Raw genomic sequence first — 26228 nt, 5'->3', positions numbered from 1 at the left:
GTGTGACTGGATCTCGTGAGTGAGGGCAAGTGGCGGCATGCTCAGCTAATGCAGTCGAGATACGAAGTTTAACTGTGGCTTCTTATCTAGGATTCAAAAAGCTAGAGGAGCATATAGATGTCCTGCACTAAAGAAGCCCTGATGCAGTCACGTACATAGGTAAATAGTGATAATTAATAGGCAAAAGAGTGATAAATAACAAAGCAGCTGACAAATAAATCACGCAATAGAAAAAGAAAAATAAGTCCCACTGCCAGGAGTTCTCAAGTGGGGCAAACATAGATAATGTTTAGGCGTCGCCGCAATAAGCCAGATGACAGACGGGCGTTCTGTTGAAGTAGTAGACGTAGTAGGCTCCACAATTCACTATTTTGACCGCAGCACTCCAATTGCAGCAATTCGAACTCCAATGGAAACAGACCGTGTCCGAGACCTCAACTCCGACCGTTTTAGGATGGGTTCCTTGGAGCCATCCGGGAGCGTGAGTACCGCAGCTTTGCGTTGGAACGCAAGTTTCAGGCAACTTACCACCGATACTCGCGTCAATGCGATACCATCCAACAGGGAGGGTACTTTGGTCACATTTGAGGTTATTTTGATCTCTGTTTGACTTCTTTCTCCACGCGTCTTTGAGTACGGTCGCAGTTTGACAAGCAGCGTGTTTAGGCGCCTCTTGCAGGACGATGACGTCACCTCCGGCGGAGCCCTGATATTCAACTAGGCCACTTGCCGAATCAATGGTAATCGTGACGTTTTTCTTGCCGACGAAACCTTTCTGATACGCTTTCAAATTGAAAATAATCGTCGAGAAAGCGTTGGGTTTGGCCTTGACGGATATGACGGTGCCGTTTGGCCACGTGAATTTCGCAGTGTACTCCACGGTCGGATTGAAGCCGTCGCCAATGATGATGACTTCTCCTGTTGCAATTGTATACGAAAACGAGATCCACCACGTCATGAAGTCAATCTGATTGTCGTCACCGGCTCTTCCGGCGAATTTCAACTCCGTTCGGTTTTGGAACCAAACGGTGACCGTCGCTCGACGTTTGTTGGTTGGCCACACTGTAGCATTGGGCAACTGGCATCCGATGTTATAATAAGGTGAGTTTCTTTCGTGGGGCTCAAGAGGGGAGTAGGCTGAATAGAGACGTTTGCCGTCGGCGTTTTCGAAACGACAAACGTACTGAGGAGTGGCTTGTTTGTGATAGTACTTCTCCATGCCGTACGTAACGATTCCAAGGTATTCGTTGATTCCGACGGTCGGCACTTCGGTGCGATTCAAGTTGAGCCACGTGGCGTCGGATGATTCAAAGAGAGGAAACGCAACTCCCGCGGGAGCTCCGCCGCCGACGGACGAACACGAAGCATTTGATCCTGGGGCTCCCGGCATACCGGCGGCACCATCGCGACCGTCGCGACCGTCGCGTCCATTCGTACCATCTCGTCCTATAATAGCAGAAACAATGTATAGGTACGTTAATTATTTTTCGTTTAGAAAGCGATTTCTTTTTTTGGTGACAATGGGTAACGGGCACCGCCGCTCTCCCCCGTCGCCGCCGCTCTCACGCACCCCCACTCATATGGGCCCCACCCTATAATTTGACGTAGACTATACCTGCAAGACCCGTGTCTCCGCGATCTCCTTTGGGTCCGCGTATCGATTGGGGTGATTGGGCTGATTGATTTTGCTGATTTCCTGTTGTGAAACAGATTCCGTTTGGAACGTGGAGCTGGACTTTTCCCGACGCGTCGCTCGATATGGACGGATCAACGTCGAGGGAAAGCGCAACAGCTCCCCAAAGAGCAAAAACGGCGAGAATCGACTGCAAACTCGTCATCATAAAATGCTTCTGCACGCCTTGCCTTTGCCGAGGTCAATGTGACGAATAGGAGATGTCTCTGCAAGGTCAATGTAATCTAATTTATAATCTAATCAAAGGTGCAACAGCCAATAATAGAACAGCTATTTTCTTTTTGATTTCTGTGCGTTTTGGCCGTCTTTGGCCGTCCGTAAAGACCTGTCATGATAGCGGCAGCGAAAGCTGTCGCACTCGCGCGGTTCACGTCATGCACACCGAACTGTCGTCTTTTCATCAGGTGATCGAGTACACGTGAGTCTAATTCAATTCCATTTCTTGTATTACGGATAGAAACTGCAACGATGGACTGTGACTATATAAAGACTGACAAGCGACAACTGAAATGAAAAGGAAACATACATACGTCAGAGAAACAATCAAGTAAACAAAAATCAAACGCATAGTGGAGATGTTAGACGTCGCCGCAATAAGCCAAAGAGCATACGGGCGTTCTGTTGAAGTAGTAGACGTAGTAGGCTCCACAATTCACAACTTTGACCGCAGCATTCCAATTGCAGCAATTTGAACCCCAATGAAAGCAGACCGTGTCCGAGACCTCAACTCCGACCACTGTAGGATGGGTTCCTTGGAGCCATCCGGGAGCGTGAGTACCGCAGCTTAGCTTTGGAACGCAAGTTTCAGGCAACTTACCACCGATACTCGCGTCAATGCGATACCATCCAACAGAGAGGGTACTTTGATCGCATCTGACGTTAGATTGATCTCTGTTTGACTTCTTTCTCCACGCGTCTTTGAGTACGATCGCAGTTTGACAAGCAGCATGTTTTGCCGGCTCTTGCAGGACGACTTTGTTACCTCCGGCGGAGCCCTTGTATGGGACTACGCCACTTGCCGAATCAATGGTAATCGTGACGCTATTCTTTCCTACGAAGCCTTTTTGATGCGGTTTCAAACTGAAAATAACGGACGTGAAAGCGTTCGGATTGGCCTTGACGGATAAGACGGTGCCGTTTGGCCACGTGAATTTAGCAGTGTACTCCACGCTCGGATTGAAGCCGCCTCCTCTAATGATAACTTCTCCTGTTGCAGTCGTATACGTGAAAGAACTCCACCAGGTCAAGAAGTCAATCTGATTGTCGTCACCGGCTCTTCCGGTGAATTTCAACTCCGTTCTATTTTGGAACCAAACGGTGACCGTCGCTCGACGTTTGTTGCTTGGCCACGCTGTAGCATTGGGCAACCGACATCCAATATTGTAATAAGGTGAGTTTCTTTCGTGGGGCGTAAGAGGGGAGTAGGCTGAATAGAGACGTTTTCCGTCGGCATTTTCGAAGCGACAAATGTATTGAGGAGTGGCTTGTTTGTGATAGTACTTCTCCATTCCGTACGTGACGATTCCAAGGATTTCGTCTTTTCCGACAGTCGGCACTTCGGTGCGATTCAAGTTGAGCCACGTGGCGTCGGACGATTCAAAGAGAGGAAACGCAATCGCCTTGGAGACTCCGCCGCCGACGGACGAACACGAAGCATTTGATCCTGGGGCTCCCGGCATACCAGCGGCACCGTCGCGACCGTCGCGTCCATCGCGTCCATTGGTACCGTCTCGTCCTAACAATTAAATGATCTATCATTTTCTTTTCTTTTTGGTGACAATGGGTAACTAACGGTCACCGCCGCTCTCCCCCGTCGCCGCTCACGGTCACGCATCGGCCCCCACTCATTTCAATGTTGCATGGGCCCCACCCTATAATATTTGACGTAGTCTACCTGCAAGACCCGTGTCTCCGCGATCTCCTTTGGGTCCACGTATCGATTGAGGTGATTGGGCTGATTGATTTTGCTGATTTCCTGTTGTGAAACAGATTCCGTTTGGAACGTGGAGTTGAACTTTTCCCGACGCGTCGCTCGATATGGACGGATCGACGTCGAGGGAAAGTGCCACAGCTCCCCAAAGAGCAAAAATTGCGAGAATCGACTGCAAACTCGTCATCATAGAATGCCTCTGCACGCCTTGCCTTCGCCGAGGTCAATGTGACGAATAGGAGCAAGGTCAATGTAATCTAATCTATAATCTAATCAAAGGTGCAACAGCCAATAATAGAACACCTATTTCTCTTTTGATTTCTGTGCATTTTAGCCGTCCGTAAAGACCTGTCATGATAGCGGCGGCCAAAGCTGTCGCACTCGCGCGGTTCACGTCATGCACACCGAACTGTCGTCTTCATCAGGTGATCGAGTACACGTGAGTCTAATTCAATTCCATTTCTTGTATTACGAATAGAAACTGCAACGATGGACTGCATGTGACTATATAAAGACTGACAAACGACAACTGAAATGAGAAGGAAACATACGTCAGAGAGTAAACAAACATCAAACACATAATGGAGATGTTAGGCGTCGCCGCAATAAGCCAGATAGCAGACGGGCGTTCTGTTGAAGTAGTAGACGTAGTAGGCTCCACAATTCACAACTTTGACCGCAGCATTCCAATTGCAGCAATTTGAACTCCAATGGAAACAGACCGTGTCCGAGACCTCAACTCCGACGACCGTAGGATGGGTTCCTTGGAGCCATCCGGGAGCGTGAGTACCGCAGCTCCGCATAGGAACGCAAGTTTCAGGCAACTGACCACCAATGCTCGCGTCAATGCGATACCAACCGGCAGAGAGGATCCTATTGTCACATTTGAGGTTGGACTGATCCCTGTTTGACTTCTTTCTCCACGTGTCTTTGAGCACGGTCGCAGTTTGACAAGCGGCGTGTTTTGGCGCCTCTTGCAGGACGATGACGTCACCTCCAGCGGAGCCCTGGTATGCAACCACGCCACTTGCCGAATCAATGGTAATCGTGACGTTATTCTTTCCGACGAAGCCTTTTTGATAAGCAGTCAAATTGAAAATAACGGACGTGAAATCGTTGGGATTGGCTTTGACGGATATGACGGTGCCGTTTGGCCACGTGAATTTCGCAGTGTACTCCACGCTCGGATTGAAGCCGCTTCCGGTAATGATAACTTCTCCTGTTAAAATTGTATAGGCGAAGGAACTCCACCACGTCATGAAGTCAATCTGATTGTCGTCACCGGCTCTTCCGGTGAATTTCAACTCCGTTCTATTTTGGAACCAAACGGTGACTGTCGCTCGACGTTTGTTGGTTGGCCACACTGTAGCATTAGGCAACCGACATCCTATATTGTAATAAGGTGAGTTTCTTTCGTGGGGCGTAAGAAGGGAGTAGGCTGAATAGAGACGTTTTCCGTCGGCATTTTCGAAGCGACAAATGTATTGAGGAGTGGCTTGTTTGTGATAGTACTTCTCCATGCCGTACGTAACGATTCCAAGGATTTCGTCTTTTCCAACGGTCGGCGCTTCTGTGCGATTCAAGTTGAGCCACGTGGCGTCGGAAGATTCAAAGAGAGGAAACGCAATTGCCTTGGAGACTCCGCCGCCGCCGGACGAACACGAAGCATTTGATCCTGGGGCTCCCGGCATACCTGCGGCACCGTCGCGACCGTCGCGTCCATCGCGTCCATTCGTACCGTCTCGTCCTAACAATTATTTTTCGCAATCATTTTTCTTTTTGGTGACAATGGGTAACAGTCACCGCCGCTCTCCCCCGTCGCCGCTCAGCGCACCCCCACTCATTTCAATGTTGGGCCCCATCCCTATAATATTTGACGTAGTGTACCTGCAAGACCCGTGTCTCCGCGATCTCCTTTGGGTCCGCGTATCGATTGAGGTGATTGGGCTGATTGATTTTGCTGATTTCCTGTTGTGAAACAGATTCCGTTTGGAACGTGAAGCTGAACTTTTCCCGACGCGTCGCTTGATATGGATGGATCGACGTCGAGGGAGAACGCAACAGCTCCCCAAAGGGCAAAAATTGTGAGAATCGACTGCAAGCTCATTGTGGTTGCTGTGCCAAGTGTCGATCGCGCAAAGGTCGGGGCGTGATATAGTCGTGTGATGCCGCACTTACTCTCGTGAGCTACGGCAAATGGTAATGCTGCATCTTATCTAAGTGTCTGTGGTGGATTCTGACGGATTTCTATTCTCTTCGCCTATGATTCTGTCATCGGAGAGTTTGCACTGTTATCATACGCGATATGCAGCTAAATTCAATTATAAATATCATTATAAATATTTAATTGTCTTGTTTTTAGATTGAAATCGAAAGTATCGAGGGAACTTTTTAGAGGTGAAGGTGAACTCATCTGCTTAGCGCGCACGTCGAAGTCGAAGCTCCTCCTCCCCCGTGGGGTCCGGGGAGAGACACATTTTCCCGACGCAGATCCTCCCTATCCCTTCAGTTGCAACTTGTCCTCTCATCCACCGAGAAACATGACGCACATTACGAGTCAGAAAAGCGTCGAAGTCGATCTCCTATCCGTCGACGGCGTGGCGAACGTTCAAGTAAAGGCTTTCACCGATTCGACGGAAGAATGGGAGAAAATGGTGAAGACGAAGCTCCTTAAAGAAGCATCTCGTTCGACAGCGTCTCCAGTCCCCGCGAACGAAGACGTTGGAGGCGGCATACCCGAAATCATACGAAACGCTAAACCCCTAAGCGTATCCTATCCAAAAAAGAATATGATGACAATCGAAGACGGGGGAATTTTCGCCGGTTTCTCCGTCGTCGTTTCGGCGAACGATCGAGCGGGACTCGAAAAAATTCGCGACGAACCCGTCCAAATCGTCATAATTCAAGTGGTGAGAGGAGTCTACATTGCACGCTATTATAAATCAGCGAATGACGATTGCGGTCTCAATATTCGCACCGAATTCATCCACAATGCCGAGGATGTCGTCGATCGCGCCGGATCTTTGAAAGAGGACACGCCTGCTTATGATCCATATTGCACTAAGTTGTGTAAAGTTGGAGATTTGCTCGAAGGAAAGAAACTCAAAGCGACACTTCGCTTCTACGATCATCCATCCGATTCAGCATTTATAAAGTGAGTGTGCAATATCAAATAATAATATGAGGGAAGGATTACGTCATTATGGTGTTCTTCTATAGGCAAAAATGGAACCCTCAAATTATTGAAAAGGCGAAAAGTGCGATGAATGATCAGAGTCTCGTGCAATATGATCCCGATGAAGAATCGACGCTTTGTTCGTTCGAGAAGTACGTTCCGTTTACCACGTGGCTAGCTGTGAGGGATCCGAGCACCAATGAAATCTATCCCAAGTTCTGCTTCGATTGGGTGTCTCAGTATAAGTTAACGGAAGTGGGCGGGCAGTATATTCATTCTCTCGTTTGTCCTCCGGAAAACATTCCGGAGGAAATCAAACAGCTCCCTCTATTTGAAAGATTTCCTACAAATGATGGAGATCCTAGATTGCACATTCCGGCGTATGTCCACAAGCAAGACCAGTTACCTGATCTTCCAGAGGGGATCGTGAAGAATTGTCAGACGAAAGTTGCCGATAAATACACGGCTCCGTCGATTTTTTACAATGATCGTCCTGTTTATGGTGCTAACTACGACGAGGCCAGTCTTCCTCTAGTTGATAGTGATTATGATGAAGAGAAGGAGAGTGGCTGTTTCGTTGTCGTCGCGACGGAATGGGAGGAAGAGGATTGAGAAATACTCTCGGTGTTTTGTAGCGTCTGTGAAACCCAAACTGAGTTCTTTAGTTACAGAGAAGGCGAGCTATATCATTGTAAGGGCCCCTCTTTAGGATTTGCATAGCGCGCACTTTCGAGCTCCTCCTCCGCGCCGCGCAGGGATCATGACGTCCATAACGAGGCAGAATAGCGTCGAAATCGATCTCCTTTCCGTCGATGGCTTGACGGACGTTCATGTGACGTCTTTCGTCGGTTCGACGACAGATTGGGAGACGAAGGTTAAGGATCCGAAGCTCATGCGAGACGCAACTCCTCCGACAGCGTCTGCAGTCAGTAAGCACGAAGGCGTTGGAGGCGGTCCGCTTCACATTGAACGAAACGCTCAACTTGGCGTCACGGTATCGAATCCCAGCAAGAATTCGATGAAAGTAGACGACAGGGGAATATTCGCTCGTTTCTACCTCGTCGTCTCGGCGAAAAATCGAGCAGCGCTCGAAAAAATTCGCGATAAAGAAGTCGAGGTCCTCGTCATTCAAGTCGTGAGAGGCGTCTACATCGCTCGCTATTATAAAGCGAATAAGACGGGCGATTGCGGTCTCAATCTTCGCACGGAGTTCATCCATAATGCGGAGGGTGTCGTCGATCGCGCGGGATCTTTGATAGCAGACACGCCTGCCTATGATAAATACTGCACTAAGTTGTGTAAAGTCGGAGATCTGCTCAAAGGAAAGAAGCTCAAAGTGACGCTTAGGTTCTACGATCATCCATACGATAAAGCGTCTATAAAGTAAGCGAGTGAGTGAGTGAGTGTCGACTATATTATATGTTGTTTTGTAGGCAAAAATGGAATTCTCAAATAATTGAAAAGGCAAAGGCTGCAATAAATGATCAAAGTCGCGTGCAATATGATCCCAATGAAGAATCGACGCTGTGCTCGTTCGAGAAGTTTGTTCCGTTTAGCACGTGGCTAGCCATCAGGGATCCGGACACCAATGAAGTTTATCCCAAGTTCTGCTTTGATTGGGTGTCTCAGTATAAGATAACGGAAGTGGACGGGCAGTATATTCATTCTCTCGTTTGTCCTCCGGAAAACATTCCAAAGGGCATCCAACAACTGCCTCTATTTGAACATTTTCGAAAAAAAAGTCTAGCATTAGTCCACAAGGAACCCGATGTACCTGATCTTCCAGAGAAGGTCGTCGAAAAATGTCAGACGGTTGTTGCGAATAAATACACGACACCGTCGATTTTTTACAACAACCTTCCTGTCCATGGTGCAAACTACAATGAGGGAAGTTTTCCTCTCGTTGATAGTGACTATGATAAAGAGGAGGAGAGTGGCAAATTGATCGTCGTTGCGGAGGAATGGGAAGATGAATAATAGAAATACTTGGTGTTTTGTAGGAATTGGACCTCTGTTGTGTGAAGAAGTCATTTTGAAACTGAGTTCCTTTAGCGAGTTTCAAAACAAGGTACCTTGGTTTCAATATCAGGATAAGGTGAGCAAGTTTCAGTATCAATTGAGTTTCAATATCAATACAAGGTGAGCAAGTTTCAGTATCAATTGAGTTTCAATATCAATACAAGGTGAGCGAGTTTTAGTATCAAGTTTCAATATCAATACATTAGTGAGCAAAGGCTATAATACGAGACTTCAACGTAACAGGCAATAACTCTATCATAGACCCAAAAAGAGTGGAGTTATCCGATACATAAAAAGAGCAGATAGATTGAAGACTTGGAGGATTGCAACGATCAGAAAAGACCTAAAAGGCAAGATAAGGTAAAAAGGTGGGGGAGGGATATTAGGAACTTACGTGTTTCATTGCTTTCTTTGCCAATTCGCTTGCTTTTGCATCCTTACACCAAGACGAACATTGGATTAGATCGTACGACTTTCCTCCCTCTTCTCGTTTGAATACTTTTCGATTTTCGGCACCTTGTAAGAGATTGGCCAATGAGAAAGCGCCCATGCGACGAACGACGGGACACGGACAGTATAGAAGTGCAGTGAAGTGTTTCAGACTATTCCAAAGGTAATTCCCTTCCTCAATATGACGAATCTAAAATTAGATATAGAGAGATAACACGTGTCTTCTTTATTATGACTCTCACTTCATCTGGGTCAGTGTTTTGTATCCATTCGTTCATTTTTTGCAAAGCAGATGATCGGATTGGCGACTCCACTTCTTTCACGTAGCCATATCTTCTGATTTCGTGCAGATAAATTCCTGCCAAGCAATTAAAACCCGTATAATAGACCATTTGAATTAGACGTCTATGATCCGGAAATAAGAAATCGACTTGAAATTTATTCCTACAGTCGCGAAAAGACTCGAAAATCAACTTTTCGACTTTTTGACGTTTGCTCGACGTCATGTCGCTGATGGAGGGAGAAAAGAGTTTGAGACATCCGAGCACCTGTTCAAGCAAGTGACAATTGACGTCATCAATATAGAGAACGTCAATCAATAGGAAAACAAAGCCCCTCAACTGCAATTGATTCTAAGAAAAGACATAGGTATGGGTACAGTATACCTACATACGGGGACCCGACATACTCGCAAATCAGGATACTCCAACAAGCCCCACGTGATCCCGCACGCAGCGAGAATTATTTCGACGTCGTTTCCCATCGTTTTCAAAACGTTTTCGATCGCGTCGACGATGCCTTTATCGACGATGAGATGAGTTCGCTTACTTCCCGTCGCAAACGCCCAACAGGCGTAGAAAGCGGCGAGTCGCAAGGGGGAATTCGAATCTGGCGACGCGGCGCGTTCGACGACCACGTCCATTCCTCCAAGACTTGCAAAATAATCGCAGGCGTAGTAGGTTTCCTCTCGATACCACGGAACGAAGACGGACGAAGAGAGAAATTCGAGGGTAGAGATCGTTTTGGTTGGATCCTTGAGTGCGGCGAGGTGATTTTCCATTTGTAGACGTTTTTCTGCAAAGGCTTGAGCTTCGACGGTAGCAGCGATCTCTTCGAGAGCATCCGAATCGAGATTGTGAGGCGGATTCGAATACGTTCTCAAAATCGACGTTTTCGTGTCTGTGTACGAAGCGTAGGCGTCTGGATTTCCTTCCGTCGCTGTCAAATTTACGTGTTTTCGAAGATTGTCGGCTAGAAGCGCTTGGGCATCGCGACGCGATTTTGATTCCATACGTTCGGTGACGTTTAGCCTAGCGTGCTTTCCTTCCCAATCATGATCGTCGATGACTTCTTAATTAAGGAAAAAGGTGAGCTAGTTTTAGTATAAAGAAAAGGAGAATTGTTTTCAATGTCAAAAGAAGGTGAGATGAAAAAGTGAGGTAAAAAATACAAGACGATCTCTCAGTAGTTTGTACAGACCAGTACAACAATAATTTTCCTAGTGAGAGAAGGCGAAAATACGAGACTTCAAAGTAGAAGGCAATGACTCCTCTATCATAGATCCAAAGAGAGCGGAGTTATCTGATACAAAAACAGAGCAGATAGATTGAAGAGTTGGAGGGCTGCAATGATCAGCAGCAAAGACCTAAAAGGCAAGATAAAAAAAAGACTTCTAGGGGGAGATGATGGTAAGAACATCCTACGTGTTTCATTGCCTTCTTTGCTAATTCACTTGCCTTCACATCCTTACACCAAGATGAACATTGGATTGGATCGTACGACTTTCCTCCCTCTTCTCGTTCAAACACTTTTCGATTTTCTGCACCTTGCAAGAGATTGGCCAATGAGAAAGCGCCCATGCGACGAACGACGGGACAGGGACAGTAGAGAAGTGCAGTGAAGAGTTTCAGACTATCCCAAAGGTAATTTCCTTTCTCAATGGCACGAATCTATTAGAGTAGATACAGAGACACGTGTCTTCTTTATTATGAAGAGGAGAGAGAGTCTCACTTCATCAGGATCAGTGTTTTTCATCCATTTGTTCATTTGTTGCAAAGCAGATGATCGGATTGGCGACGCCGCTTCTTTCATGTAGCCATATCTTCTGATTTCGTGGAGATAAATTCCTGCCAAGCAGTTGAAACCCGTATAATAGACCATTTGAATTAGACGTCTATGATCCGGAAATAAGAAATCGACTTGAAATTTATTCCTACAGTCGCGAAAAGACTCGAAAATCAACTGTTCGACTTTTTGACGTTTGCTCGACGTCATGTCGCTGATGGAGGGAGAAAAGAGTTTGAGACATCCGAGCACCTGTTCAAGCAATTCACCATTGACACCGTCGATATAGAGAACGTCAATCAGTAGAGAAAGAAAGCCCCTTCGCTGCAATTCATTCTAAAAGAGGAAATATATTACATACGGGACCCCGGCATGTGATTTCTCTAACTCGCAAATCAGGATACTCCAACAAGGCCCACGTCATCCCGCAGGCAGTGAGAATCATTTCGACGTCGTTTCTCATCGTTTTCAAAACGTTTTCGATCGCGTCGACGATGCCTTTATCGACGATGAGATGAGTTCGCTTACTTCCCGTCGCAAACGCCCAACAGGCGGAAAAAGCGGCGCTTCGCAAAGGCGAATTTGAATTCGGCGAAGCGGCGTGTGCAACGACGACGTCCATTCCTCCAAGACTAGCAAAATAATCGCAGGCGTAGTACGTTTCCTCTCGATACCACGGAACGAAGACGGACGAAGAGAGAAATTCGAGGGTGGAGATCGTTTTGGTTGGATCCTTGAGTGCGGCGAGGTGATTTTCCATTTGTAGACGTTTTTCTGCAAAGGCTTGAGCTTCGACGGTAGAAGCGATCTCTTCGAGAGCATTCGAATCGAGATTGTGCGGCGGATTCGAATACGTTCGCAAAATCGACGTTTTCGTGTCTGTGTACGAAGCGTAGGCGACTGGATTTCCTTCCGCCGCTGTCGAGTCGACGTGCTTTCGAAGATTGTCGGCTAGAAGCGCTTGGGCGGCCGCTTGGGCGTGGCGACGCGAATTCATACCTAGCACTACGTCACGTTTGCGTAGCGTGCTTTCCTTCCTTCCTTCCCCAATCATGGCGTCGACTGAATGGTGAGTCTACGCGTTCGCTGCTGTTTTCCTTCGCCGCAATCTCTCGTCTAGGGCGCCGATTCGTCGCAACTACGAACGCGAACGAAAGACGTACGCAATGACAGCAGAATCGTGCACAAATCATCCGCTCAAAGCGAATGTCGTTCAGGTAAGGAAAAGTACAGAAAATCGTCTCGGTTTTTATCGAAAGCGCGGCAGATTGTGGAAGATAAAAAGACTAAAACGCCACCGTTGGCGAAAAAAGCTCCGAAAGCCGTGGACGCCGCCGATTGCGATCCTCTTGGTGCTTCCGATCCCCTCGCCGCTCTCGATCCATTGACAAGTGCAGCGACAGCTGTTGCAAGTTCGGGCGGATACGATATGCCGGTGCGACGCCGAGAGCATTTAATTTTCCTCAAAAAATCATTGTTTCCCCTTTAGGACGACGAGGGCGTGGCAGGTGGGCGTGGCGGCGGATTGGACGACGAATTCGAACCGTGGGCGGCAAAGAAGGCGGGAATATTGAGCAAATACACGACCGACGAAAAACTTTCCATCACAACGGTTATTTAATTATTTTATTGGATGGGCGTGGCCATCATTATATATATGTGTATATATAGAGTTTCTTGACGGATGAAGATCGAGAAAAGGGTGTGGTGTCTCTTGAGAACGTGACGTATTAATACGGGACTTTTGCGTGTAGTGATTGTCAAAGCTCAAACGACGAGTGTCAGCGAAAAAGTGAAACATCGTCTCGAACAGCTCGACGACTTCGAAGAGGTATTGATTTATTTAATTAGTATTTATTCGAGGGAGTTTTTTCTCTTAGGGTTCCGTGAAAGAAATGATGAATTTGAGTCAAAAGGAATATGTGAAGAAGATTGACGATATGAATCAAGCGTTGAAGGGAGCCTGGGAAAATGATCATCGCGTCAAAACTCTCAAAATTGGCATTCAAGTAAGAACGAAAAAATCGTCACTTTATTAATTAATTAATTAATCAATATTTTTATTTAGTGTGCTAAATTGCTTGTTGACGTTTCCGTGATAAAATTCTATCCGAGCAAATTTGTTCTCATCACGGATATCTTGGACACGTTTGGAGAACTCGTCTATCAGCGAATTAGACAGAAATCCATGACGCAACAGTCGGGATCTTCCAAGCCAATAATTCTCCCAGGTAATGGTCACGTGGACGGGGAGGGGGAGGGGCTATATGTAGCTCTTTTCTTCTTCTTCTTCTTCTAGAGAATTTTACTCCTGAACAAGTTCCTGAAATGGCAAAAGAAACGTGTAGAAATTGGTTTTTTAAAATTGCTTCTATCCGGGAACTCATACCAAGATTGTAACGAAATTAATTCATCAATTAAAAAGTCTTATTTTTTATTTTTTAGCTACGTCGAAACGGCTATATTGAAATGTTACAATTATTTGACAACCGGGTATTGCGCAATATAGATGACATTGAATTTAATTTTTATTCATTAATTTTTAGTGAATATCGAAGTGCGTTGACTCGCTTATCAAGAATGATCAGAGGCATAGGCAATCCCCTGGTTGCTACATATGCTAGAGCATACATATGCAGAGTGAGAAGACTCGATTAATTAATTAATCCATTTATTATTTATTTCCTCTTAGGTTGGAATGACCGTTGCTCCCGATGTAAGAGATCACCTCCAGTATTGCTTCGGCGATTTTGTTCAGACCTATGGACAAGTATGTTAGACGTCACGTGATTTATGTTAATCTTTAAATATTTCTCTTTCAGTTTCAATTGGAAAGTGTTCAGAATACAATCGTTCTTCAACACGTCGGTCAGAAATTGCGACTAATAATTTAATTAATTAATTAGTAGATGATTTGCTTTTTAAAAGATTCTGATATTTATATGGATTTGTATGCTCCCGCATTGGATTGGATTCTCCAATGCATTGCCTACAAAACATCAGAAGTGAGACTCCTATAGTCATTGTTATTGATTAATTAATGACGTATTCAATTTAGAATGCTTTGGAGATGATTTTGGAAAATTGTCAGAAACATTGCAACACGTAGTATTAATAATATAGTTATTAATTAATTTAGATTATTGTGTGTTAGGGGCGTTGTTTTGAATGCAGTCATGTCGTCCTTCAAACCGGAATTTGTATCAGCGAGGTAAGAAATAATAAATAAATAGATTAATTAATTAATTAATTAATTGTAGAGCTCTAAAATTCTGCGAAATGATACGCGAGTGTGAAGAAGCGGGTGTAGCAAAGGTAGAGACGCAGTGATCACTTTTTTACTCTTTGCAACACTATTTCTCTCTAAAAGTGGCAATTGTACAAGACCCTTGGGATGAATCTCGTTCTGAGCGATCCCCCGGAAGAATGCAGGATGCAGGTATTGAACGAAGTGTGGAAAACCGTCAAAAATCTGAAAGAACCCAACGTAGGAAATTTCGAAAAAATATTTTGTTTGCTTGAATTTTTTTGATTTAGGAATACGTTGGCTGTGCGGAAGTTTGGGCCGAATTTCCCGTGAAACATTTTGGAGTAAGAAAAAAATAAATGAGGGAGTCAATAATTAATTATTATTTTTTATTAGAAACGCGAAATTAATACAATTCTTGGCGACGTTGTCAAACATATGACGCCTGATCGCGCCTACGAAAAATTCTATCCTCAACTCCAATCCGTCATGACGAAAATTCTGACTCACGTCCACGATTTTTCAATGTTGTTTTCCTTGGTAAACAAGAAGAAAAGGGGGGCGTGGCCGTCTCTTAATCTTATTTTAGGATAAATTTCTCGCCTTTTTGGATTTATTTCAAAGGGAGTCGGTGAAAGTGGAAGTGTGTCGGAGTGTTATGGAAGCGTTTTCGAAGTACCCGGATTCCCGGAAGTAGGCGTTCTGTTTGAGACGATTTTTTAGGCACGTTTTTGAGCCGACAAATGATCCCGTTGTCATAAGCACTCTTCTTTACGTGGGAAAAGTTCTTCACGATTCGGTCAAGTGAGGAGATGAAGGGGGTAAAAATTTGAAATTTTAATTTTCTTTATTAGCGCTTTGTCGAATGTTGATGAACTTCGTTCCACTTCCAATGTCATTATTTCGTTTATAAGAAACGTGCGCGCGTTAGCTTTGTCGTCATCTCGAAATGAATTTTTTTATATTAGATTCATTTTGGTAAGGATTTTGAGCAGCAGTTGAATTTTTACGTGGACGCGCGAAATAATTTTACGGGTCTTGAACCCGTTCTCATTGTCCTCGTACAGGTAAAATAACACTATTTATTGAATTGACATTTTTTATTTTTTGCATGCAGAGTGTCAATCATCTCGCAATTCGAACGAGACAAGTCGTAAATGGACATCACACGCGAAAAACGGCGGCATTTGTTAGGGTAAGGATACTATTTGTTGGAGCCTTTGTAGTAGTTGTAGTCGTTGTAGTCGTTGTAGTCGATGTAGCCTTTGTAGTCGTTGTAGCCTTTGTAGTCGTTGTAGCCTTTGTAGTCGTTGTAGTCGTTGTAGTAGATGTAGTCGTTGTAGCCTTTGTAGTCGTTGTAGCCTTTGTAGTCGATGTAGTCGTTGTAGCAGTTGTAGCCTTTGTAGTCGTTGTAGTCATTGTAGTCGTTGTAGTCGTTGTAGCCTTTGTAGTCGTTGTAGCCTTTGTAGCAGTTGTAGCCTTTGTAGTCGTTGTAGCCTTTGTAGCAGTTGTAGCCTTTGTAGTCGTTGTAGCCTTTGTAGCAGTTGTAGCCTTTGTAGTCGTTGTAGCCTTTGTAGCAGTTGTAGTCGTTGTAGTCGTTGTAGTCGTTGTAGTCGTTGTAGTAGATGTAGCCTTTGTAGTCGTTGTAGTCGTTGTAGTCGTTGTAGCCTTTGTAGTCGTTGTAGCCTTTGTAGCAGTTGTAGCCTTTGTAGTCGTTGTAGTCATTGTAGTCGTTGTAGTCGTTGTAGCCTTTGTAGTCGTTGTAGTCGTTGTAGTCGTTGTAGCCTTTGTAGTCGCTGTAGCCTTTGTAGCAGTTGTAGCCTTTGTAGTCGTTGTAGTCATTGTAGTCGTTGTAGTCGTTGTAGCCTTTGTAGTCGTTGTAGTCGTTGTAGTCGTTGTAGCCTTTGTAGTCGCTGTAGCCTTTGTAGCAGTTGTAGCCTTTGTAGTCGTTGTAGTCATTGTAGTCGTTGTAGTCGTTGTAGCCTTTGTAGTCGTTGTAGTCGTTGTAGTCGTTGTAGCCTTTGTAGTCGCTGTAGCCTTTGTAGCAGTTGTAGCCTTTGTAGTCGTTGTAGTCATTGTAGTCGTTGTAGTCGTTGTAGCCTTTGTAGTCGTTGTAGCCTTTGTAGCAGTTGTAGCCTTTGTAGTCGTTGTAGCCTTTGTAGCAGTTGTAGCCTTTGTAGTCGTTGTAGTCATTGTAGTCGTTGTAGTCGTTGTAGCCTTTGTAGTCGTTGTAGCCTTTGTAGCAGTTGTAGCCTTTGTAGTCGTTGTAGTCATTGTAGTCGTTGTAGTCGTTGTAGCCTTTGTAGTCGTTGTAGCCTTTGTAGCAGTTGTAGCCTTTGTAGTCGTTGTAGTCGTTGTAGCCTTTGTAGTCGTTGTAGCCTTTGTAGCAGTTGTAGCCTTTGTAGTCGTTGTAGCCTTTGTAGCAGTTGTAGCCTTTGTAGTCGTTGTAGTCATTGTAGTCGTTGTAGTCGTTGTAGCCTTTGTAGTCGTTGTAGCCTTTGTAGCAGTTGTAGCCTTTGTAGTCGTTGTAGTCGTTGTAGCCTTTGTAGTCGTTGTAGCCTTTGTAGCAGTTGTAGCCTTTGTAGTCGTTGTAGCCTTTGTAGCAGTTGTAGCCTTTGTAGTCGTTGTAGTCATTGTAGTCGTTGTAGTCGTTGTAGCCTTTGTAGTCGTTGTAGCCTTTGTAGCAGTTGTAGCCTTTGTAGTCGTTGTAGTCGTTGTAGTCGTTGTAGCCTTTGTAGCAGTTGTAGCCTTTGTAGTCGTTGTAGTCGTTGTAGTCGTTGTAGCCTTTGTAGCAGTTGTAGCCTTTGTAGTCGTTGTAGTCGTTGTAGTCGTGGTAGTCGTTGTAGTCGTTGTAGCCTTTGTAGTCGTTGTAGCCTTTGTAGCAGTTGTAGTCGTTGTAGTCGTTGTAGTCGTTGTAGTCGTTGTAGTCGTTGTAGTAGATGTAGCCTTTGTAGTCGTTGTAGTCGTTGTAGTCGTTGTAGCCTTTGTAGTCGTTGTAGCCTTTGTAGCAGTTGTAGTCGTTGTAGTCGTTGTAGTCGTTGTAGTCGTTGTAGTAGATGTAGCCTTTGTAGTCGTTGTAGTCGTTGTAGTCGTTGTAGCCTTTGTAGTCGTTGTAGCCTTTGTAGCAGTTGTAGCCTTTGTAGTCGTTGTAGTCATTGTAGTCGTTGTAGTCGTTGTAGCCTTTGTAGTCGTTGTAGCCTTTGTAGCAGTTGTAGCCTTTGTAGTCGTTGTAGTCGTTGTAGCCTTTGTAGTCGTTGTAGCCTTTGTAATCGTTGTAGCCTTAGCCTTTGTAGTCGTTGTAGTCGTTGTAGTAGATGTAGCCTTTGTAGTCATTGTAGTCGTTGTAGTCGTTGTAGCCTTTGTAGTCGTTGTAGCCTTTGTAGTCGTTGTAGCCTTTTTAGCAGTTGTAGCCTTTGTAGTCGTTGTAGTCGTTGTAGTCGTTGTAGTCGTTGTATGAGGATGAATTCAATTGTTCTATTTTAGGCTTGTGCTGCCTATTGCTACATCACTATTCCATCCATACATGATTTATTCTCGAGACTCAACTTGTATCTCATTACCGGTCAAGTTGCGATACTTAATCAAGCATTAGCTCAAGGTGAGATATATAAATATTATTTGTGAAGGTTTCTCTTGAAGACGTTTGGCCGTACTCACTCTAAAATAAAGAGAGAATCTATAGTCTCTAATCGCGAAACTATTGGCTAATAATATCCGAAATTCTACATGTGGAGTCCCAGCCCTACTTGATTAATAAATAACCGCGAAGCTATTGGCTAATAGACGGCTCCTAAGTTTTAATTCTACTTTACTTTAGGTGATGCTTTCCTCAAGGCTGCTATTAGCTTGATACCGGAAGTCCCAAAGACAATAGGTACGTACATTATTTGATTTGATTAATTAGCACTCTCACGTGATCTTTTAGATGTTGATGGAAGTACAAAGTCAACTGAGCCCATGGTGCAAAGGTATTTGACACAATTTGTTGCCAGTCTTCTCTATGTTCCCGTAAGTTAGATAATAGAATTAATTAATTAATTAATTAATTAATTTTTAGGATGACCCGGATCATGGAATTCATTACATTCTCAAGGGTCTTCTCAACACTCTTCAAGAGTATGACTGGTATGTCGTTTTTCCGGATCACTTCCGCTATTATCATCTTTTGATTTTTGAAGGGATCGATGTGATGCCAAAGTGAACTTATACGTGGATGTTTACGTTCTTCTTTGTGCTTCAAGTCAGGTACAAGGATATAAGAGGGGTAACTAATCAATATTTATTATTTATTAATATTTTTTCTTAGGATCGCTACGCTTTTGGTGTTGATAAAGGTATTTCTAGAGATTGTATAGTTCAAATTTAATTTTAGATTTATTTTCTTGTGTTGCCGCCCAGTTGATACCAATGATGATTTGTATGCGGGAGACAGAAAATACGTTGCTGAGCTCGGAAAAATAGCTAAGACTATTTTGGAAGAAATCTTGACTCATTTGAAATCGTTATCAGATGGAAAAGAGGTAAAAATGATTTTTTAAATTAATTGATTGATTATATCTGGTGGTGTAGAATCAAACAAAGCAAGCTGCACTTGCTTTTCGCTTTTTTTGCCAGCTGATAATTCACGCTGACGTCGAAAATCCTAACGTGTCTGCTTTAGCCACGAATTTGTGGAATTTGTCTCAAAAACACGGTCTAGGTGATACAAAGCATATGGTAAAATAATCAATAATTGGGAGATCAGTGTTAGAGATATGTCTTTTTCTCTAGGCTCGGACTATTCGAGCTGTGAAAGCCCGTGGCGGTGCTTGGGCTGATTTGGCCGGGAAAATGACTTTACAGTCAAGAGCATGATCATTATATCATGAACTCAACTCGGAATGCCACTTTCCTGTAGTATGGTGTGTTGGTGTTGGTGTGTGCAATTTTCGGCGCTAGACATTTTGCTGAGTTTAGAGACTATTTTCTTAATAACTGTGACTACTATAGATAGGAAAAGCGATGGATTCTTCGAGCTTCAGACGTCTGTTCCGGAGATCCCTTGGATTCTTTGAAATTTCAGGTGATGTAACTTTTGTTAGTAGCCTTCCTTATACCGCCCTCAGGTACGTAGTGTGCGTGTTCATTGATTTATAGGCAACAGGGCCCGTCAGGTGTCTAACTCACGTGATCGACCATACGTCATTTGTTCGGGCGTCATTCCTCGCGCCCGGCACGCCCACCCTAAAGCACGCGAGAGAAGGTCCAGCCTGTGTTGAAGTGCCGTAAATCTAAACATCGTCTTTCTTTAATTTTTTTTGCGCAGATAAACTCGTACTCTTCTTCTTCTTCGTGCTGGCCTCGATTCGCGACGTCGACGCATCTGTGAAGGTGAGGCCTCCTTCGCGCGAGCTACACGGCTTGCCCGTATGTAAGCGCGCGTTAGCTCAACTCAGCCCGGACCTTCGCAAGAAATGATGTCTTCTTTCAAGAACATACGAGCTCGAAAGTGCCATCCAAGCTACTGGACTACGTTCGAAGAATGCTCGAAATGCATGTTCTGCGATGTTGAAATGACGACAGATTGCAGTGTTGTCTGTCATTTCTGCGGCGGTCGTTATCATCACTCTAATAAGGAAGTTGTGAGGTGCTGTTGCTTTTGTTTCTCAACAAAGCCTGCTCCTGCTGCTCAAGTCCGAGAGTGCGTCGTTGAATCTTCCGCTCATGACGCACTGATGTGCTATAATTGTTACTATGTCTACGAAAAGCACTGCGACATGATCACAGAAGGTTAGCCTTAGGGGGGGGGGGGGGGGGGGGGGGTATATTTGTTGTAAATGTTGAAGGCTTTTTTCAAGTAATGATTTAGGTTCAACGTTTACAAAACATCACAGATCGAAAGTGAAAGCTTTTACCACTGGCGGCAGTCGGGACAATCGCCATTTTTGGATTGCCGAGGATGCAAGTAACAACACGCTCAGTCTTTTGTGGGGAACTCGCCGGGACGGTGCGTACAGTTTAGTAACTATATAACTCATACGCATGATATCCTTTTCTCCAAAGAGTACAGTGATTCCATATGTCTTGCAACTGTTGACGATGTAAAAATAGAAAGCAGCGACTTTGTTGACAGGCTGATGCTTCTCCAAGGAAGGAGTGAGCTTTTGACATTTGAATCCCCCGATAGAGAGTTGTGCAAAAGGTAAATGATGCATGTATAAGGGAAGTACGTTCAATTACAGGGCTTTGATAACATTTAGATGGCAGGAAGCTTTACGCGCTTGTGCAGCTGTCAGCAAAGCAACAGAAAAAATCAATGTCAAGAAAGGGCGTGATTCTCTTCGCTACAGCACCATGACTGCCTCGCGCCATCAAAATTCTCCACGTGGGACTCCGCGTCAGCATCGAAAGTACCAGCGGAAAGAAGACTCGGAAAAAAAACCTCTTTTGTCACAGTCTCACAAATGACTCCGGATTCGCAGATGATTGCCGTGCTAGGCTGACCGCTGAACTAGACTACTCCCTGGCTTTTCTGTGACGTTTTCTGCGCTAATTGTTTAATTTTTTAGACGACACACCTCCAAATGCGTCAGCGTAAAGCGCGCTATCGCAGTCGAACAATGGACGAGACGTTGGAACTGACGAAATTTCGCCTGTCTTCCACGCCAAACGGTCTCATCTACGATGTCGCACTTTCGACCGACGGCATTCTAATGAGTTCGACGACCACGGAACGTCGCAACGCGACGAAAAAATGTTTTGTTCCATACGCGGATATTGTTGGAGCGTCGATCGAACGCGATTCGCGCTCGTCGACGATCGCAATCTCCGTATTCGCGTATCCGAAAACGAAATCGATACTGAAGAAAGAAGATCGTCGCTTTCGCGAAGTCAAATTGTACGCGAAAGAGGAGGAGGGTCACGACGATCACGTGACGCGAGCGGAAGCGTGGAAGGGACAGCTCATGGAACGCGTACACGGAAAGAGCGGTGAGTCATCGCACATCCTTTGACGTCATCCGTGATGTCATTTCAATATCCGTAAGGCGTTCCTCAAAGAAAATTTCTCGTGTTTGTTAATCCGGCGAGTGGGCGTGGCAAAGCGGAGAGAATTTATAGAACGTTTGTTGCGCCCATGTTCGCTCGAGCAGAAATCGAGACGGAAGTCATTATAACAGGTATTGATTCAATAATAAATAAATAAATAAATATATTAATTTTTTCTAGAGTATGAAGGTCATGCGAGAAATTCAGTGGAAACACGCGAAGATATCTTTGATTTTGACGCAATAATTATTGTTTCCGGAGATGGACTACATCACGAAGTAAGTTATTAATAAAAATACAGTAATTTTGTAATTGTCTTTTTATAAAAGATTATCAACGGTTTCATGGCGAGACCTGATTGGTCGAAAGCCATGAAAATTCCTCTAGGAGCAATTCCAGGTGGTTCAGGTAATTCCTTAGTCTGTTCTCTACTCCATTTAGCCAAGTAAGCAAAACACAGTACATAAGAACCCTCTAAGTCCCTTATATAAATTCCCTAGTGAACCGTTTACTCCCACTTGCGCGGCGTTCGCGTGCGCTAGAGGTCGCTCCGCCCCCCTGGATATTCTCTCCGTTCACACGCCCACGGAAACGCGCTATAGTTTCCTCAGCGTCACGTGGGGTATCGTAGCGAATATCGATATCAAATCGGAGCAATTTCGGTGGATGGGCGAAGCTCGTTTCACTGCCGGTTTTATCTCCGAACTCCTCTCCTTGCCAAAATATCGCGGGAAATTCTACTATTTACCCGTCAGCCAATCAGAAGCGTTATCAAAAGAAAATTCCATTGAATCGAATTCGAAACCCGTTTCTCATTTATTACCGTCTTTTGATGAGGAGCCAAGTGAAGAAAAGGGTTGGAAAGTTATAGACGGGGAATTTGTGACGTTGGCCGCTTCTCTCCTAACGCACATAGGCTCCGATTTATTTATAGCGCCATCAGCTCATTTAGCAGGGGGCATTCTTTATGTCTTTGTTATTCCGGCCACGTGCTCCAGATTAGCCGTGCTAAAATCTTTTTTGAAAATGGAAGAAGGACATCATATTCATGTTCCGGGTACCGAATTAATTGGTGTTCGAGCGATGAGACTCGAACCGGAAGTGGGCGGGGCGAGACGCGTGCCAGAGATTATGTCTGTTGATGGTGAGAGAATTGCATACGGGCCCATGCAAGTGCAAGTTCATCGCGCTGTTGGAAGAGTTCTTATTTTGAAGAGGGAGAAGTTGCTTACGGAGAGTGATATTGGGACGCCCGTATAGAGAGAGTATTCTTTCTTTTTTTATTTTTGGGGGAGAAAGTTTCCGGGAACTGCTCGGGTCCCGTATTAAAAACGTGTGTTGTCGTCGAATGGCCGCCTTTACGGGACGAAATGCTGGCCAGGTTGTCTTTACTGGATCGTCGCATCGTTCGCTAGCTGAATCGATATGCAGGTGAGGGCGGGGATCGTGTCTCGAGGCGTTTTTACGAAGGGATTCTGCGCAGACGCTCTGGAATTCGATTGGGAGATTGCGACGTCACGAATTTTGCAAACGGAGGTACAGAAGAGCACTCGTTCGTTACGATGCGATCGTTTTTCCCCGTGCAGAAATTCAGATTGACATCAAGGAATCGGTTCGCGGAAAGAACGTCTTTATTATACAAACAGGATCTGGGTAAGGGGGGCCCCTTTAGAGATGACGTCATCGCATCTCTTAATAGCCAGCTAGGTGTCCAATCATACTAGGTGGTTGCTATGAGATGCAAGACAATTATTCCACGCTAATAATCCCAGATCTAATTATCACGTATTATAAGTATCTGCTACTGGAGTGGAGACATTTTTTTCCTAGTCCCAGTATGAATATTGCTGTTATGGAATTGCTCATATTGAGTTATGCATGCAAGACGTCGTCTGCGGCGCGAATCGTCGCCGTGATGCCTTATCTTCCCTATTCGAGACAATCTCGCATGAGGAAGAGAGGATCGATTGCGTGCAAACTCGTCGCTCAAATGATGAAGCGATCAGGCAAGAAAAGAAAATATAATTAATATAATATAATTAATGATGGAAAAAAATAGGGGTGGGGCATCTCATTACCATGGATTTACATCAGAAGGAAATTCAAGGCTTTTTCGATTTTCCCGTCGACAATCTGCGCGCGTCGCCATTTTTAATTCAATACATCCGGGATAACGTAACCATGACGATACGAGTTTTAATTAATATCAAAAATCGACGTTGCGTAGATTCCTGACTATAGAAACGCTGTACTTGTTGCTAGACATCCGGGAGCTGCACGAAGGTACATACGTGGTGGTGATTTTATTTAATTATTTATTTCTTCTCTCAGAGCGACGTCTTATTCAGAACGTCTCGGTCTTGCAATTGCTGTTGTTCACGGCGATTATCGTTTTCAGGAAAAGGAGAAGGAGGAGGACGGCCGAGATTCTCCACCTCCATCTCAAACTCCGTCACCAACGAATGATTCTGTTCAAAAGAGCAAAGCGGAAAGAAAAGAATCGAGCTCATTTACCTATTCAAGTGAGTCAATTGTTGAAGGATTCTCTTCTCTGCTGCACCCACGGTTTTAATTAATTAATTAATTAATTAATTAATTGATTGATGGTGTGCGAGCTTTCACGTTCAATTTTTGTGCGTGTTTATGCTGCTCACTGCTGATTGGCTGTGTCCTCAGTGTACTCTTGGGAAGGTATCGCTCTTCGCAATTAGAAGACACATAGATACAGTAGTTTCTTTGCTTTCAATTATTCATACGGGTCCTGTTTTTTTAGTTGGAAGACCTTTGACGCCTAGTGGGGGTGTAGATACGGAAAGCGGGGGAATGGCTACTGTCAATGTTGTAGGAGACGTGGGTGGAAGAATTTCAATTATTGTGGTAAAAAATAATTAATTAATATTAATTGATTAATTGAGGTGTTCTTTGAAAGGATGATGAGATTGACGACATTGATGATATTATTTCTGTAGCGAAAACTCTCAAAGAGCGTGGATCCTATAAAATCTACGCCATGGCAACGCATGGAATATTTGACGAGAGTACTTTGGAATCACTCGAATCATCGCCTATAGACGAGGCAAGTAAGAAGATATAATACTATTAATATTAATTAATTAATTAAGGTCGTTGTGACGAATACTCTACCGGCGGAAGAACTCGCATCGAAATGCGACAAAATTAAAATTGTAGATGTGAGTGTTATGCTTGGCGAGGCCATTCGTCGAATTCACAACGACGAGTCGATGTCGTATCTGTTTCGAGATGTTCCACTTGGAGACTGAGAACAAAGATAATCACGTGGTTGTAGCGCGCGTTGTGCTGGTTATTTGCATAAATTTACTCACCAGTCGGAAGTACGCCGCGAGGTAAGAACAAAGCCACGACTCCGAGCGGATCTAAAGCGTTTTCCTTTGATCTACGTAGCGATCTTCGGTCAAAATCGACTCTCAACAGCGCGTCGAACCCGTATTACGTGTACTCGAAGGAATGGCATCACGTGACGAAGCAGAATCGCCTCTTCTTGTCAATCCGAGCCAAGCGAACAGCGGCGGCGGCGGCGGCGGCGGCGGCGGAAACAACAACGTTAATAAGCAAATCGATTGGTGGAAATTGCTTTTTAGGCCGTGCATCGCCGAGTTCGTGGGAACGACGCTTTTCGTTTTTTCGGGAATTTTGGCGAGTTTCAATAGCGGCGGCGTGATCGACGTCGCATTGGGACACGCATTCGCTCTTTTCGTTCTCGTTTCCATCACGGCCAATGCGAGGTGAGAAACGAATAATAATTGACACCACGTGATCATTGGATGATCCTTAGTGGGGGTCATTTGAATCCGGCCGTTACGTTTGGTGTTTTTCTGAGCGGTGCTATTGCTCCGGGAGTTGCTCTTGGCTACGTTATATCTCAATTAGTCGGAGGAATGGTTGGAGCTGCATTGACCAAAGTTAGACAAATACATTAATTAATTAATTAATTAATTAATATTGATTTTAGGGTTTAGCCACGTTGCCAGCAAATGTAACAATTACTTTGAATGCGCCAGATATTTCGAGTGGCAAAGCCATTGGACTTGAGACTTTTCTCACGTGCATTCTCGTTCTTACTGTCCTCACTGTGGCAATCGATACAAAGGGAAGCAACAATTTAGCACCTTTAGCTATAGGATTTGCAGTTGGATCCGGCATTCTTGCAGGGTATGATATAGGAGAAAATTATAATAATTAACTATTCATTATTTTATTTTTAGTGGAAACTTGTCTGGAGCAAGTATGAATCCAGCTCGCAGCTTGGGTCCAGCAGTAGCCTATGATTCTTACGAGAATCTTTACGTCTATTTTGTTGGGCCACCATTGGGCGGAATTCTCGCTGCACTTATCTATCGTTTTGTGCTCAGCAGTCGAAAGTTGCCCATTCCCATCTACTCGAGCTTCAAGCGAGGCAAGGATGCACTCTAACTACACTATTTTTTTGTTGACTTTTTTTGTTTACATGTGTATGGCTGGCTGGCTTACACCTCTTCCCCTTGTGTCTTGATAAATGTCACGTGCTATTGCTTTTTGAGAAGGAGAGTAGCGCACGTTCCTATAGTGGTGTCGATAAATGTCACGTGCTATTGCCATAGGAGCG

The 26228-nt window shown here is 44.6% G+C and overlaps 11 protein-coding genes across 14 annotated transcripts; 6 read left to right on the top strand and 5 right to left on the bottom strand.

The window, feature by feature from the left end:
* Positions 1-152: 152 nt before the first annotated feature.
* On the bottom strand, positions 153-1873 carry LOC136183386 (uncharacterized). Its single transcript, XM_065969994.1, has 2 exons — positions 1616-1873; positions 153-1446 (listed from the first exon to the last, which is right to left on the bottom strand). Exons 1-2 carry the CDS (start codon positions 1839-1841, stop codon positions 290-292), a joined length of 1383 nt encoding a protein of 460 aa, XP_065826066.1. The 5' UTR covers positions 1842-1873; the 3' UTR covers positions 153-289.
* A 248-nt stretch (positions 1874-2121) lies between these two features.
* Positions 2122-3846, bottom strand: LOC136183387 (uncharacterized). Its single transcript, XM_065969995.1, has 2 exons — positions 3588-3846; positions 2122-3428 (listed from the first exon to the last, which is right to left on the bottom strand). Exons 1-2 carry the CDS (start codon positions 3811-3813, stop codon positions 2272-2274), a joined length of 1383 nt encoding a protein of 460 aa, XP_065826067.1. The 5' UTR covers positions 3814-3846; the 3' UTR covers positions 2122-2271.
* On the top strand, positions 2328-7506 carry LOC136183390 (uncharacterized). 3 transcript variants are annotated; one of them, XM_065970000.1, is made up of 9 exons: positions 2328-2722; positions 2910-3083; positions 3191-3638; positions 3703-3902; positions 3958-4048; positions 4102-4633; positions 4695-5933; positions 5986-6777; positions 6843-7506. In XM_065970000.1, the coding sequence occupies exons 7-9, from the start codon at positions 5929-5931 to the stop codon at positions 7408-7410; spliced, it is 1365 nt and encodes a 454-aa protein (XP_065826072.1). In that variant the 5' UTR covers positions 2328-2722; positions 2910-3083; positions 3191-3638; positions 3703-3902; positions 3958-4048; positions 4102-4633; positions 4695-5928; the 3' UTR covers positions 7411-7506. The 3 variants fall into 3 exon arrangements, with proteins under 3 accessions (XP_065826072.1, XP_065826071.1, XP_065826073.1); XM_065969999.1 differs by having other exon boundaries at positions 3191-3902; XM_065970001.1 differs by having other exon boundaries at positions 3191-3902; positions 4695-6777.
* LOC136183389 (uncharacterized) lies at positions 4073-5777 on the bottom strand. Its single transcript, XM_065969998.1, has 2 exons — positions 5511-5777; positions 4073-5370 (listed from the first exon to the last, which is right to left on the bottom strand). Exons 1-2 carry the CDS (start codon positions 5728-5730, stop codon positions 4214-4216), a joined length of 1377 nt encoding a protein of 458 aa, XP_065826070.1. The 5' UTR covers positions 5731-5777; the 3' UTR covers positions 4073-4213.
* Positions 7507-7558: 52 nt separating the features above from the next.
* On the top strand, positions 7559-8874 carry LOC136183392 (uncharacterized). The gene is made up of 2 exons (XM_065970003.1): positions 7559-8181; positions 8232-8874. The coding sequence occupies exons 1-2, from the start codon at positions 7559-7561 to the stop codon at positions 8773-8775; spliced, it is 1167 nt and encodes a 388-aa protein (XP_065826075.1). The 3' UTR covers positions 8776-8874.
* Positions 8875-8945: 71 nt separating this feature from the next.
* LOC136183388 (uncharacterized) lies at positions 8946-10565 on the bottom strand. Its single transcript, XM_065969997.1, has 4 exons — positions 9956-10565; positions 9510-9899; positions 9212-9457; positions 8946-9160 (listed from the first exon to the last, which is right to left on the bottom strand). Exons 1-4 carry the CDS (start codon positions 10556-10558, stop codon positions 9020-9022), a joined length of 1380 nt encoding a protein of 459 aa, XP_065826069.1. The 5' UTR covers positions 10559-10565; the 3' UTR covers positions 8946-9019.
* On the top strand, positions 9984-19552 carry LOC136183383 (VPS35 endosomal protein-sorting factor-like). The gene is made up of 36 exons (XM_065969991.1): positions 9984-10706; positions 10770-10955; positions 11024-12400; positions 12452-12548; positions 12599-12766; positions 12821-12943; positions 13003-13033; positions 13086-13162; positions 13212-13340; positions 13400-13562; positions 13631-13727; positions 13777-13824; positions 13878-13971; positions 14024-14101; positions 14154-14199; positions 14260-14336; positions 14390-14436; positions 14486-14542; positions 14592-14646; positions 14702-14818; positions 14869-14922; positions 14975-15118; positions 15168-15253; positions 15302-15382; positions 15433-15496; positions 15547-15645; positions 15696-15773; positions 18062-18176; positions 18396-18452; positions 18504-18586; positions 18636-18703; positions 18757-18823; positions 18885-18912; positions 18977-19098; positions 19148-19294; positions 19349-19552. Exons 3-36 carry the CDS (start codon positions 12384-12386, stop codon positions 19430-19432), a joined length of 2898 nt encoding a protein of 965 aa, XP_065826063.1. The 5' UTR covers positions 9984-10706; positions 10770-10955; positions 11024-12383; the 3' UTR covers positions 19433-19552.
* On the bottom strand, positions 10608-12335 carry LOC136183385 (uncharacterized). Its single transcript, XM_065969993.1, has 4 exons — positions 11720-12335; positions 11278-11667; positions 10971-11216; positions 10608-10912 (listed from the first exon to the last, which is right to left on the bottom strand). Exons 1-4 carry the CDS (start codon positions 12326-12328, stop codon positions 10766-10768), a joined length of 1392 nt encoding a protein of 463 aa, XP_065826065.1. The 5' UTR covers positions 12329-12335; the 3' UTR covers positions 10608-10765.
* Positions 19553-20060: 508 nt separating the features above from the next.
* Positions 20061-22953, top strand: LOC136183340 (sphingosine kinase 1-like). The gene is made up of 8 exons (XM_065969944.1): positions 20061-20347; positions 20427-20564; positions 20621-20759; positions 20818-21547; positions 21604-21735; positions 21785-21882; positions 21934-22049; positions 22105-22953. Exons 4-8 carry the CDS (start codon positions 21142-21144, stop codon positions 22862-22864), a joined length of 1512 nt encoding a protein of 503 aa, XP_065826016.1. The 5' UTR covers positions 20061-20347; positions 20427-20564; positions 20621-20759; positions 20818-21141; the 3' UTR covers positions 22865-22953.
* On the top strand, positions 22910-24891 carry LOC136183341 (phosphoribosyl pyrophosphate synthase-associated protein 1-like). 2 transcript variants are annotated; one of them, XM_065969945.1, is made up of 11 exons: positions 22910-23035; positions 23088-23140; positions 23191-23257; positions 23435-23610; positions 23664-23779; positions 23832-23887; positions 23936-24126; positions 24281-24295; positions 24378-24481; positions 24534-24680; positions 24727-24891. In XM_065969945.1, the coding sequence occupies exons 1-11, from the start codon at positions 22953-22955 to the stop codon at positions 24883-24885; spliced, it is 1167 nt and encodes a 388-aa protein (XP_065826017.1). In that variant the 5' UTR covers positions 22910-22952; the 3' UTR covers positions 24886-24891. The 2 variants fall into 2 exon arrangements, with proteins under 2 accessions (XP_065826017.1, XP_065826018.1); XM_065969946.1 differs by lacking the exon at positions 24281-24295.
* Positions 24849-26168, top strand: LOC136183342 (uncharacterized). Its single transcript, XM_065969947.1, has 5 exons — positions 24849-24969; positions 25028-25368; positions 25419-25545; positions 25596-25795; positions 25849-26168. The coding sequence occupies exons 2-5, from the start codon at positions 25091-25093 to the stop codon at positions 26054-26056; spliced, it is 813 nt and encodes a 270-aa protein (XP_065826019.1). The 5' UTR covers positions 24849-24969; positions 25028-25090; the 3' UTR covers positions 26057-26168.
* Positions 26169-26228: the final 60 nt, after the last annotated feature.

The sequence above is a fragment of the Oscarella lobularis genome, chromosome 2 (assembly GCF_947507565.1).
Source record: "Oscarella lobularis chromosome 2, ooOscLobu1.1, whole genome shotgun sequence".
Lineage (NCBI taxonomy): Eukaryota > Metazoa > Porifera > Homoscleromorpha > Homosclerophorida > Oscarellidae > Oscarella > Oscarella lobularis.
The sequence above is the reverse complement of the archived record's forward strand: the minus strand, read 5'-3'. Positions and strand labels throughout refer to the sequence as shown.